The 14,300-nt window shown below is 37.3% G+C and overlaps 1 protein-coding gene across 1 annotated transcript in view; it reads right to left on the minus strand.

The window, feature by feature from the left end:
- Window positions 1-6,261, minus strand: part of GDAP2 (ganglioside induced differentiation associated protein 2) — a 49,150-nt gene extending 42,889 nt beyond the window's left edge. The window contains exons 1-4 of the mRNA XM_008063914.1: window positions 6,022-6,261; window positions 4,642-4,781; window positions 1,114-1,267; window positions 633-721 (exon numbers count right to left, since the gene is read on the minus strand). Coding sequence (XP_008062105.1) covers window positions 633-721; window positions 1,114-1,267; window positions 4,642-4,781; window positions 6,022-6,197 — 559 coding nt within the window. The 5' untranslated portion in view covers window positions 6,198-6,261. The remainder of the gene's footprint in view (window positions 1-632; window positions 722-1,113; window positions 1,268-4,641; window positions 4,782-6,021) is intronic.
- Between the last annotated feature and the right edge of the window lie 8,039 nt (window positions 6,262-14,300).

A 14,300-nucleotide genomic window follows, 5' to 3' on the forward strand; every position in this document is an offset into this window, starting at 1 on the left:
CCTTTAATTTTAAAGATGTGGGGTACAATTCAGGATTAGGTATCCAAGTGGTCAATGTACAGGTAACGTTTGGGCCTCCCTTTGGTTCTCACTTCGCCTGGCTTGAGATCAGGTGCCCTGATTTAAGTTGTGTCTCTCCCTCCCCAAATTTTAATTCTACTGTGAGTATTTTGAACATTGACTCCTCCTCTCTCCAGGTTCTCAATGCTCACACACTTGGGCAACAAGCTCATAACCGTTCTCCTTGCTTCTCCCCCCCACCAAGTTCATATCTTCACTGATGCCTGAATTACCCTTACAAAACACTTGTCATGGCTCAGCACTGCTTACAGCTTAAGATTCAGTGTCCCTGGTATGACTCTCTATACTCTAGTACCAACTAACCACTGATCCTTACTTTGTTCCTTAGTCCTATTTCTAACTATTCCTTCCATGTATCTTATGCTTTAGCCAAATCATCTTCTTCTCTGTATTCTAAACATGCTACTTTTATGCCGCCCTATCTCTGCTTGCATGGTTACCTTGGATTGGATACCACTCACCCATCACTTCCATCTCTTGCTGTAACTATTTAACTAGTGGTAAAAGTTTTTTTAAAGATTCAATTTACATAGAGCATCTCCAGTACTTACGAAGTGCTATGTGTGTTGCATCCTCTAAAGGATAACCTCGTTTTGCAGAATTGATGACACAGAATCCAACAGAAGACATTGACTGCTCTCTGCAATCAAATAGAAAACACAAATATTGCACTATAAACATTCAGTGTATACATAAAAATACATAACTAATTAAAAATGCAGCTAAACACTTTTCCTACCTCAACAAATCTACTATAACAGCTAATTATATTAATTATAATTTAATTGTTCTCTTTAGGGGATTTGTATTTCACATAAAAGCTTAATAAGATGGGAATAGGTTAAATCTGCAAATCTCTCAAATCCATACCATTTATCTTGCTGAGTTTGAAAAGATAATTCTTTCTATATTCAGGATCCTCCTAAATTATCTAAGTCCCTCAAAATTTGACTTCCATCACGAGGTTTTATCTTTACAACCGGGACTTTACCCATGTACGCATGCTATGTCCAGAAAATGACTAGACCATACTTCGCCAGTTGAAGCACATTTCTGTAGCAGCTGTACAGGGAACTCTCAGCCGCTGTGCGGTAGCGGCTCTTGTATTTAGGTCCCACTGTGTGTATGATGAACCGGGCAGCTAAGTTAAATCCTTTTGTCAACTTTGCTTCACCTGTTCGGCAACCTGAAAACAATGCAAACATACTTAAGATAGAAGTATGAACTTAGAGAAATTCCTGTTGAAAATATGAACTGAACACAAGCATGTACCTGTTTCTTCTGTTCCAAAATGACAGTGAAGCAATACAATAGGTATAAGACCAGAGACAAAGGAAGTGAGAAAGAACACAAAGCAGTAAGCATCAACAAAATTTTGGAAGGTAGAAAGTCAATGGACTAATAATAACTGACTTGGCAGAGCAGAGAAACCTAACTGCTTGCAGAAAATACCCAAATCACATGAAGACACATTCCTGAGAAGTTTTATAAAATCAGAAACAGAGACAAGATCATAAAGTTCCCAGGAAGAAACTGGAAACATACAAAGAATCAGGAATGAATACAGCATCAGATTTCTCAACAGCACTGTTCAAAACAGAAAACAATGAAGCAGCACCTTCAAAATTCTGGAAAACGATTTCCAAACTAGAATTCTATTTCCAAGCAAATTGCCAATTAATATGAAGGTAGAAGTAAGGTCTCAGTAATCTGTACTCTTCTCAGAAATCTCCTGGTAGATTTACTCACAAAAATGACGGAGTACATTAAAGAAGAGAAAGACATGAGATTTAGAAAGTGGGGGAAGCTACCCCACCAAACAGAAAAAAGAATTTCCGGCCCAGTACGGTGGCTCAAGCCTGTAATCGGGCTGAGGTGGGAGGCGAGCTTGAGACCAGGAGTTCAAGGACAGCCTGAGCAACATCTCGAGGCCTCATCTTTACAAAAATAAAATAGAAATTAGCCAGGTGTGGTGGCGAGCACCTGCAGTCCCAGCTACTCGGGAGACTGAGGTGGAAGGACTGCCTGAGCCCAGGAGGTCGAGGCTGTGGTGAGTCGTGATTGTGCTGCTGCACTCCAGCTTGGGCAACAGAGTGAGACCCTGACTCAGAAAATAATACATTATAGTGCAAGACAGTATAAAATACGGTCCTACCAGGGTAGAGAAACCACTTTGGGCTTTGATGGCGTACTTCTAATGATACAGTCTGATATTCATAGTTTTTACAGTAGAAACAACACATTATCAACTCAATCTATTCAATCAAAATCCTCAAGAACTTCTATTTATCAGCTACATAAAGGATGCCTTCTCCATTCTTGGTATTGGGCACAGGGAAGCTACTTCATACAGTTCTCATTCACGTGGAGTTTACAATTTAATGAGGACATGATCATCACATGGCAATTTACAAAATTACAACTGTGATAAAGGCACAAAAGACAAGTACTGCAGGCTGGGAGCATGTATCACGTGGAGATCGACCTATTCTGAAATAAAAGAAACAGCACTTTGAGGAAGAGATGCAAGTCAAGACGTAGGAATAAGGGTTCATAATAGCACATGCAAAATTGGAAAGGAGCTTAAATAGCGAGGTAGTGACAGTTCAGTTTGGCTCACATGCGGTGAGGAAGAAAAAGAGGGTGAGGGATAAGCCTGGAGGTGAGTGAGTGAGATTTTGTATGGCCTTGGAGGTCAGCTTGAGGAGTCTGGATTTTAAGTTTAAATGAGGTCACTGCATGGTTTAACGAAGAGGAGCAATAAGAAGGGATTTACACTTACTGGTTCATGTGTGGACAGTGGATTTAAAAAAGGAAGAATGGATGTAGGGAGACCAGTTGTGAGAGGCTACCACGGTAGTCCAGGCAGCGGGAAACAGTTGCCACACTAGGCTGGAGGTAGTGGTGATGAGTAGAAATAGATTCAAGATAATTTAGGGCAGATGTAAGCCTTTACTGTGAGAATAAGGAAGAGGGAAGTATTAATCCTAAAGTTTCTTGCATGAAAAATGGAGTGGAAGGGAATGCCATTTTATTGAGATAGAAAATGCTTCTTTACACAAGAAGGGTTGTCAAACCAGATTTTCCCATCCTGAAGCCGGGTAATGTTCTGAACTTACTGCAAGACTTTAAGATTCATCCCTGTTAAGTCTGTCATTTTTTGCCTCAACTTCTGGTCAGTTCAGGTATTTAAATCTTGATTCTATCATCCAGTATCTCCTGCTACCCATTCAACTTCAGTAAGTCGCACTTTGTTATCTTTTATTAAGTTGTTAATTAAAATGTAAAAAGGGGATAGGATTGATTAAGTACTCAGCCCTTCAGTGCATCCAATAACCTCTCTTAAAGTTGGCACTGATTCATTAAAGAAGACAACTGAAGCCTAATAATTAACACCAGAAATAATACCTGTTGAACACTTAGAACGTGCCTGGTAGTTAATGTTCAGTACTTAATCTTCAAGATATCAAGTTTTGTCCCTCCTCAAATAATTATTTATTAAGCTCTTGCTACTATTACTATCTCCATTTTAGAGATGAAGAAACTCTAATGAGGAGATGAGGAGACTCAGAGGTGAAGTAACTGGACTTAAGTCACATAGCAAAGGGCAGAGTTATGATATGAACCCAGCTTAGACACTCTTGAACATGTTATTAAATATTGAAGTTTTACATGTATACTTATGTTAAACTTTCTTATTTTCTTCAATATCCATAGGTCTAGCTCTAAGGTGTATGTAAACATACATGTATATATGTACACACACCATCAGGAATTTTTGCAGACTAGCTATTCTGTTACTTTTACCAAAGAATTTCTCAGCATTATTTTTAATATCCTTTCTAATTTCTACATGCTCTTCATGGTATATTGTTTTGTAGTTTAATTAAGGGTTTTACCTCCCTCTACAAAATTGAGTTAGTAAAAATTCAGTTTCTTGACCAAAAAATGTAATTCTTTTCTTTCTATTCCTTCTTTCTCAGCACCAGCACTATACATATTCCTGTTCAAATTCTGGTATTTTTATTAGGTTAGAAACTAGTTGTCAGTGTTAAGTGGTAGGAGATAGAAAAAAGCAAGATTTTATACAGGTGGGATTTGCTATTTACATTAACATTGCTGAATTTCATAAATACTTTTTATAAAATGAGAAGACTGAATATCACAATATTCCATTTGGGCTCAAATAACAGTAACACAGGACTTCTAGGTTAGTAATTTTAAAGTTTTTTCAGTTCAGAAGGATGGTTGTTTCACAAGGCCAGGAAAATGCTACCAAAGATCTAACCAGCTACAATTATTGTCATTTCAAAACTAAAGAACATGACAGTGAAGTTTTACTGAGAGTAAATTCTCAGGAGTCAGCTTTTAATACATTCCAAAAAGTGTTAAATATTGTAAAAACTGAGCTTTCAAAAGCTATTTTAATTTAGTTTCAACAAAAGAAAAAGTTGTATCTATATACTTTCCTAACTTATAAGCAAAATATGCTTCTTCAAGGTAGAGGATATCAAAATCAGTATTTCCTAAGCAATAATATACTTAAGAAAATTCACTCACCTTTAAGTTTCTGGAGTTCCTCCTTCAAATCAGGTCCTGCAAGCATGAAAATACTTTCTGACACAGGATTCTTATCTGTGAGACTTTCATTGCTGGTATTCACAATGGCTATACAGTTCAGTAATGCCACATCACCTTTCCTGAGGAATCAACCAACAATTAAAGAACAAGTGTGTGGAAGAAGAGGGAGATAAGGAACCTACTTTCTAATTCTTTGAAAACATTCTATTCTTGCCTCTGTTTCACAGTGCTGCTTTCACTAGCTCACAAGCTAAGCAACAGTAAAAAGAAAATTTTGATTAAAAAAATTAAACTGGTATCTTAGACAGATCTTTAATGCAGCTGCTACAACTCTGAAACTCACAAAATCATCATGTTATGCTTTTGCTTCTTACCTATTTCTCTTTCTTTGTGATAGACTCTTACAGAGCTAAAAGTAGTTGGCTTAAGAATTTAGATATAGCAGTATTATTCATAATAGCAAAAAGTAGAAACAACCTAAATGTCTATCAGCTAACGAACTAATAAATGTGGTATATCCATGCAATGGAATATTATTAAGCCATAAAAAGGAGTCAAGTACTGATTCTTAATACAACATGGATGAATCTTGAAAACATTATGCTGAGTCACAAAAAAACACATATTTCATTGTAATGATGCAATTTATATGAAATGTCCAGAATTGGCAAATCTACAGAGACAGAAAGTAGATTAGTGATTGCCTAGAGTTGAGGGACTGGGGGAGACAGGCAGGACTGCTAATAGGTACATGGCTTTGGGCTGATGAAAACATTGTAAAACTGACTGTGGTGATGGTCACACAATTCTATGAATACTGTATACTAAAAACCACTGGCTTGTATAATTTAAATTGGTGAATCATATGGTATGTGAATTATATCTCAATAAAAAAAATTTTTTTTAAAGGAATCAACTACTACTAATACATGCAACAACACAGATGAACTTAAATGATTCTGCTGAAACAAGCCAGGCAAAGTACATGATTCCATTATATAAAACTAACTGAAATGCAAACTAACCTATAGTGAAAGAAGATCAGAGGTAGCTTGAGGATGTGAAGAAAGGGATTAAAAAGAAACACACTGAAACTTTTATGTTCCTTTTTTGGAGGCGACAGATAAATTCACTATCTTTAGTGTGGTGATGGTGTCATAGATGTATGCATACTTCAAAACTTATCAGATTATACATTTTAAATAGGTACTGTTTATTGTAAGTCAATTATACTTTAATAAAGCCTTATATGTATATGCAAATAAATACTTCAATAATGCCAGGGCTTACAAAAAAAAGTTTAGAAGAAATTATAAGAAAGTATCATTTCCTCACAATATGATATAATCAAAGAATTACCAAAGAACCACTTTTCCATTGATATCCTTATTATAAAGAAAAGGAGATCTAATCGTGTCTTCTTGAAATATTTCAGCTGTGGTGTCAGAGGAATTTAATTCATCTTCACAGGAGTCACCCCAGCTTGGTAGTGTATCCACCTCCACAAACTGGGAAGGTGCACCCAAGGGATCCATGGAATGGAAACTTTTTTTTCCCCCAAATGCCTTAGCAATTCAATATTCACTGGAGACTTTAGCTTAAGAGAAAAGAAAGAATTATTTTAATAGAGAAGCACAGATATTACTTGAATTCTATTAAATCAAAAAACAAAATTCTTCTGTGAAATACCCAATAGTACACTATGCGATTATAGTCACTTAAATAGTCCATTCAAGACAACAGACAACAAAGATTGCTACAGCTTTTCTAAAACAGGAATAAAGGATTATTATTTAAGTATAAATTCTTTTCAAAGAATTACAGCCATTAAAAAATTACATGGCCTATTAATTCAACTTCCCAGAAACAGGACTATTCATTCAACATTCACTGAGTGTCTACTACTGAAAAAGAGAAAGTGATAGATGCTGCAAGAGATACAAAGGTAAATATACGTACATTAAAGGCTTTAGACGGTAATATAAAGGATGTATTAAGACAAAATGAGAAGCAGGGAGGTTACCGCAATCAAGTAGTAAGAGTTGATAAAAATTTGAACTAAGTAGCACAAGAGATAGAGAAGGAGACATAGATTTAAGAGACAAAATACAAAGGAAGAATGAACAGGAGTTGACAGTTTAAATGATACAGTATATGAGACAGTGCTGTGGCAGGTGGTTGGTTGTACTAAAATGCAAAAATCAGAAGAGAAGAATGATAGAAAGACACATAGCATCAAGTACTAGAGAGAGGTCATGGAGCAGGTTGCCAGAGATAAGGAGAATCCATTTGCCAGTAAATCAGACAGCTGTTTCAGTAAAATGGCATTTATTCATCCAATAAATGTTTGTAAGCATCTATTATGTGTTACGTACTATTCTAGGCATTGAGGATACACTGGTGATAAGACAGTGCAAGTCCCTACCCTTAGGAGGAGGTAAGATGATAAAAAGTGAAGAAGCATGCGAGTGCTTAACAGAATGACTGGAGGCAATAAGTATTATGAGGCAAAAGGTGACATCTGCGTGGAGAGTTAAAGTGAGAGGACAAGTCATGTGAAGTTCTGAGGAATGTTTCAATCAGAGGAAACAGCAAGTGCAACGGCCAAAAGGGTAGGAAGGAGCTTGGTATATTCCAGGACAAGCAAGAAGGTCAGTTTGGCTAGAGAAGAAAGGCAGGTAATGAGTGATAGGGAATGATGTTGGTGAGAGAAGGAAAGGCCAGATGATATAGTCTGTAAGCCATGGTAAGAAGTTTATAACTTGTTCTAAATATGAGGGGAAGCTATTAGGGGATCTTGATTGCAATAATGACTAAACATACACAATATTCAAAAAGATTACTCTAGCTACGATGAAACTGAAAAGGGGCAAGAGTAGAAGCACACCAGTAGAACATAGTTTCAGGTATCTAGGTGAAATGATAGTGGTGAGAAATGTTAGACTTGGAATGCATTTTGAAGGTAGAGTCAACAAGACTTGCTAAATGAATACAGATAGTGGGGAGAAAAGGCAGAACTAACGATAACTCCTAGATTACTTGCTTAAGCTATTGAATAGATATAATGCTATTTACAGAGAAGGGAAAAATTGGAATGGCTGTGGGGTGGAGTGATAACCAAGAGATTTTCTTTTCCTTATGTCTTTTTGGATGTGTTAAGTTTGAGATGTTCATTATATGGCCAAGTGTTTATGTGAAAATATTAGGCTAGGGCTCAGCAAAGATACTGGGCTAAAGATATAAATTTGGAAGTCTCAGCATATGGATGGCATTTAAAGTTATGGGAACTGGATAAGACAGCCTAGAGGGTAACTGTAAATAGAAAAAAAGAGATCCACATTCTGAGCACTACAAATCAGAAACAAATCAGAAAGCACGATAGTGAAGGACTGGTAAGAAAGGAAGGAAAACCAGAAAAGTATGGTGGCCCAAAAGTCAAGTGAAGAAAGTATTTCAAGGAGTGCCTGAGACGAATCAGAGTTAAATGCTACTGAAATGTTGACACAGACTAAGAACTGGCTAGTGGGTTTGGAGAGTTGGAGGTCATTGGTAACATGAACATATGTGGGAGCATATAGATGATTAGGGAAAAAAAGCTGGCATGTGAATTTCTTTTATTGAGAAGCTTTTTGGTATAATCCTAATGTTTGTTGTTAGAGTCAAGCAAAACAAGCACGTTCTTCCACAACTAATTCCTTTGTGTTTCTTGCTGAGACACATGAGATTCTAACTAGAATGAGCATGGATCTAGTGCAATATGCTAATTCTTGTATCAATACCATGGAATAGGAAATGTGATCATTTGTATAACATTTCAGAAAAGTTTTGTAGGTTATACCATGATAAATCTGTATAAGAGATTATACTCACTTGCTATTAAATACTCCTTTAAAATTATTTTGAAATGATTTAAAATAAAGAAACTAACTTTATCTAAAAGCTGGTGTTTAGTCCTTTCCACAAGCTTTGTTGATCTGTTCTAAGTATTCAGACTTGAACTGAACAAATTGAACAGAAGACAAATGGAGACTACACTCATTTATCATGGTTGAATTACCTCAAACTCAATAGAATGACACTTTGCAGAAACTGATAATTTCAAAACAATTATTTGTAGATTTTTGATGAAAATGACACACTGAAAGTTCTTCTTAGCCATAGTATCAAAAAACACCAAAAACAAAACCCACCATTAAACAGTTTCCAGTTTTGCAAACTTGAATACCAATTTTTAGGACAAAATTGCTTTTTAAAAATAACCTTTCTTTTTGACTCTAAATAAGATCTGCTCACAGAACATTTGAAAAACACCAAAATTAAGGGGGAGGAAAAAACTCTCAAATGTTAACGTAGTTAGAACCGTTTTTTGTAATAGGTAAAATCATATTGAATGCACAATTTTGAATCCAGCTTCTTTAGTATTTTAAGATAAATGTTTCTTCAAATATTCAGTGAGGCAATATGGTTCAATGTAAGAGTTTGGGCTCTGATTATCAGAAGGCCTGAGTTTGGATCCAGGGCCCACTACCTAATAGTTGTGTTGTCATTGACTCTAAGCCAGAGTTTCTTTCTTTCTAAAATAAGAGTAACTCACTCCTAGAATTACTGTAAAATTAAATGAGGTAATACATGTCAAAATTGCATAGTGGAGCACCTGACACAAAGAAAGGCACATTAAAAGTTGCCTGTTAACTTTCTCAGAACTAATGTTTACCTGCATACTGTCAAGACGAAATTTCATCTCCATGTCTGGCAAAGACCAAAAGATTCCTTTTCAAAGATGTCTAATGGGCACCAAACATATCAAACACAAATTGCTGAATTAAGATACATATAATCTCAACACCACGACTTGCCTTGTAATGATGTGTCAACCCCGAATACCTAGGTCAACCCAACATCTGTTTTCTTTGAATCTGTTCCTGTGACACTAGAAAAACAAAACATGTAATTGTCCTGCCTGCTGCGAAACAAACTCATGATTTTCGACATTGGCTGGGCCCTCCATCAACACCACCTTGCTCTCTTTTGCACTGTGTGTTCTAGGGAAGCGAGCCTCAAACGATCCCCACAGAAAGAAATCAAGGGCTCCTGCCGACAACCAGCATCAAGTGGAAGGCAGGTGAATGAGCTACCTTGGAAGCAAACCCTCCCACTTTCGTTAGGCTTAGCATGACTCTAGCCCCAGCTGAAATCTTGACTGGAGTCTTATGAGAGACCTTGAATCAGAACCGCACAACATCTGAGTTACTGACTCACAGAAACTGTGAGATAACAAATTCATTCAAGCACTATGAGGTAGTGGAAGACACAGATCCACAGAAACCACACAAACAAGTAACTACAGAAATACAGTTAAAATCTGTAATAAGTATGCTTTGAAGAACAAGGGGAGTTGCCTTACATGGCAGAAGCAGAGAATGTCTCTTCCTGGAAGTGACAATTAACACCAAAACCAGCAGAAGTTTTACAGACGGAGGTAAAAGTAAATCTAGAAGTCTTAAAGTGGGAAAGAGCCTAAGACACTAAAGGAACTGAAAGAAGACCACTATGGCAGGTACAGTGATACAGGGTTTCAGATATGTTGCAAATACGTCCACTAATCCTTACAATAATCTCACAAAGTAGGTATTAGAACTCTTGTTTCACAGTGAGGGCATCACAATTGAGCAGATCAATAATAGCCCCAAGATAATGGAACCAGTAAAGTGGTACCCTGAGATCCAAATCAAGAATGAGGTGGTACTAAAACCCATGCCATTCCCATTACATCATATCACACTGACTGCCTTCTCCTCCTGCTGCTCCCAAAACAGTCACACTTCAAATTTCCTTAACTTCCCTCCAATTAAAAGTCGATCTTCGTTTTACTCTTTCCATCTTCCAAGTGATTTTAGGATATTCTCCACACTTCTAAGCCTGCCAAATCACTGTATAAGCATTTCACTCCAGTTGACCATTTCTCTCCTCTTTTGAGAGTGAATTAACACCAATTCTCCTGTCACAACATCTTGATTACTCCTTCCTCTCAGTCCTTCTATTCTCAAAAAAGTTTTCTTATCCCATTTTTTCTTTAGAATATCAAACTCCTTTTTTTCATCACTTAACTTTTTAAGAGGAATCTGTTTTGCAGCTCTACGTTCTCTTCTTCCAATCTACTGCAGTTTTGCTTTCATTCTGTAACAATGCTAAACTGTTCTTTCAAGGTCAACAATAACTTCCTGAATGTCAAATCCAAGAGTTGATCAAATTTCAGCCACATTTGCTATTGAGCATTCCCTCCTTGAAACTCTATTATTTTCTTTGATGGTGTATAATCCAGTGGTTCTCCCACATCTGAATCATACCTTGTCAGTAGTTTGCCGGACCTTCTTCCCAGCTTTTGAAAGTCATTGTGGCCCACAAGATACCAGGTGTTATAAATTAGTAACAAATAATGCTCATAGCTCTTACTGTAGGCCAAAATTTAGTAGCATTTTATAGAAACGTCAAAGTATATAATAAAGATTGAATTCTTTTTTCAGTTCCATCTCTGAATACAAATTTATTTTTCTCATCAGAAAGAGATCTGAATTTCCCCCTCCTCTAAACAATACACCTTGGCAATAAAACAAATGGAGCCACAAACCCAGGCTAGGTAGGAAACCGTGCTCTCTGAGGGAACAGTGGTTCTTAACATTCTTGAGGTCACAGGCCCCTTTGAGAATAGCCTGGAAGATAAAGATCCTTCCACTCCCCCAAATGTGTATGTTTTAGCTCCTTACAGGCACAAACTTGCAAATTTGAGAGGATTCTCAGATTAAGAATCCCTTTAACAGTAAGAATGCAAACAGAGTGTTTGAGTGAGGAAGAGAGAAGGCTGCAATAACCTACAGCCACAGGCAGAATTTTAGATAACATTAAAGGGGTACAAGACTCTCCACTGAAAAATCAAGCCATCCATTCTGTATTTTGAACATGTTTATAAACAAACACTAAGCTTCAGTAAAAGAAAAGGCTCCTGAAGCAAGACATCAGTATCCCAGGATCAAAAAGTCTGCATGGAACACAGAGAAGATTCCAGAATGGATCGGCTCTATTTCTTTAGCTACTGGATCTTAAGTTTAGTACATCAGTGGAAGAGGACCTGAAGACAAAGAGAATCCATTATGTATCTGTTAGGTTAAAAATCCCAGCAGGGACTTCCAAAATGTTGGGTCAGGTCCAAGGGGATATGTATGATCCAGTGCTGCACAAAGGACGCGAAAAATTGCACAGAAGTTAGACTGGAAAATATAGTTTATTTAGAAAGTAAATTGGAGAGAGAGAGAGAGAGAGAGAGAGAGAGAGAGAGAGAAGGGAAATTCACCCCTCCGGGGTAGGAGAGGGAGCCAAAGCGAGGAAAACGTGGTGACCAGAGCTCAAAGAGCCCCGTAGTCAGACAAGAGTTTAACCAAGAATGGCAAATGGCTGCTTCGGGATGCAAAGCCTTTCCTTTGACAGAGGCAGGCTGTGAAAAGATTGGGTGGCAGTCTTTTCCATACAAAGGGCAGGTAAGCCCAGGTACTGACTTTAGGTGAAGGACAGCTGGAAGATAGGTGTGCTAGTCACACGACTGCTGCCATTCTGATGGGGTCTGTGTCATGAAGGTCATGAAGGGCTGATTAGGATGGCTTGTTTTCAAAATAGGGGAGGAGTTGTAAAACAATTATCAATAGCTACCTCTGACAAGCCAGTTCTGCCCTTAGCTAGTGATTAGAGGGTAAGAAAAGTAATGTTAAGAGAATATGACAGAACTAGACAGCGTTAAAATGGCTGCTCATTGGGTATACGATTCCATCTTGCGTCCCTTCAGTATCTTTTATAATTCAAATGATACCGTATAAACAGTCTTATTACACTGTAGCTTCTGGCCTTTTTTCTTCTCAAGTCCTGTTATCTTTTAGTTTAAGAAGCCCTCTAAATACTGCTTTAGATAAATAAGTAGATTGGCAAGAGAGATCAGATTTTATTATTCAAGACTGGACAAAATTGGGCAGAACATCTGGGATCACTATCTCAGAAAACCTGATTTTTGTCTGGATAAAAGAAAAATAGTATCATTTAAGAGAGAAAATGAGAATTTTTAACCTGTTTATCTGTCTTTCAAAACGTTTACAGTGATCAAACAGGTCTGGATAAAAAACAAGAGATGGTCAATGCACTTGACCACCATTAATGATCAGGTTTACCATTCTTTTTTGTCTTTGTATCACTATATAATATATAATATTGGGTACATTAGGAGATGTGTGCACACTTCCTCCATCTAATATCAAATCTAAAATACTTAAGAATCATTTTATGGATACAAAAAGAGTGACTTTTAAAAAAAAGTTTATCACATGGAAAGACTAACTGAAGTGTTCAAATATGTCAATAATAACAGTATAATAAAAACATTTCTAAGCTTGTAAACGGCCCAGATCACATTCAACATCATCACTCAAAACACTCAAAGCACATGGACTAACAATGAATAAGTAGCATCACTTTCATATTAAATGAGCTGCAGTATGTCTTAATTATGAATATTAATACACTGAACTTGAAACTTAAATAAGAAAGCAGGTTATACTCTTGAAACAGTGCATAAAGAATTTTATAAGATGCATTATCTTAGCATTCAGTCACAGTTGCTCTGATACCAACTTTTATTAAAATTATTTTTTCCATCTGTGGTTGTCCTGTCCCATATTTAAGAAAGAATTTTTTTAAAAAAAATGTAAACTCATGATTCATGCAAATATAAAAAACACATGTTCAAGATTTTATTTCACTCAAAAGGGAGCCAGGCAGATGGCAGATAAAGGAATCTCAGAATTAGACACATTAATAGATCAGAAATATTGAAATAAATGTACAAAAGAGGCAAAACTTCTTCTGACACTCTAAGAGGCAGGAGAGAATTTGCATGTCATAAAATTATTTGGCATCGACACCAGCTGTCTATAGTTTATATAAGCTGTAAAACAGCTTTTTTAGAATCAGAAAATTCAGGGGGGGCTATTCAGACAGAATCTAAACTATGCAGTTTTCCACTGAAGCACATACCCTCCCCCCCAAAGATATAATGCACAGCATCTCTAGGAGATACAACCACACACACACACATCCATTGCCCCCTCCTTCAGCAAACTTCTTGAAATAATAGTTTGTCGCCATGATTTCCTCCCTCTTCATTCACCCCATCCACCAAAATCTTGTTTGAAAACACGCTGCTACACCTATTCAGTCTCATCAGAAGCATCCTCTACTATTACAATTTTCTTTACTATAGAAGATCAGCCGAACATGTCTCAAAAACCCCAGGGGAAAAAAATCAAACGCCTGAAGAAAGTCAGATAACGTAGACCAAAGTCTAATTTCTAGGCTTGCTGCAGATATCTTGCTAAAGAAGCGAGGGCAGAATCTCTTTCCTTTCGCACAGCTATAGGTTCGCTTTACTTTGGCTCTGCTGCAGACAACGGTACTCACCTCTAGACACTTCCACGCAGCTCGAGAGTAAAAGCGGGCGGAGTTGCAAGGGAAAAAAGCCAATGCCCACCTGGGGACAGAGCCCCTACGCCTCCCTCAGCAACCAAGGTGGAGCCAGCGCCGGCCGCTTCCCCCTCGGCGGC

The sequence above is a fragment of the Carlito syrichta genome, unplaced genomic scaffold (genome assembly GCF_000164805.1).
Source record: "Carlito syrichta isolate Samal-C Ts95f unplaced genomic scaffold, Tarsius_syrichta-2.0.1 Scaffold307137, whole genome shotgun sequence".
NCBI lineage: Eukaryota > Metazoa > Chordata > Mammalia > Primates > Tarsiidae > Carlito > Carlito syrichta.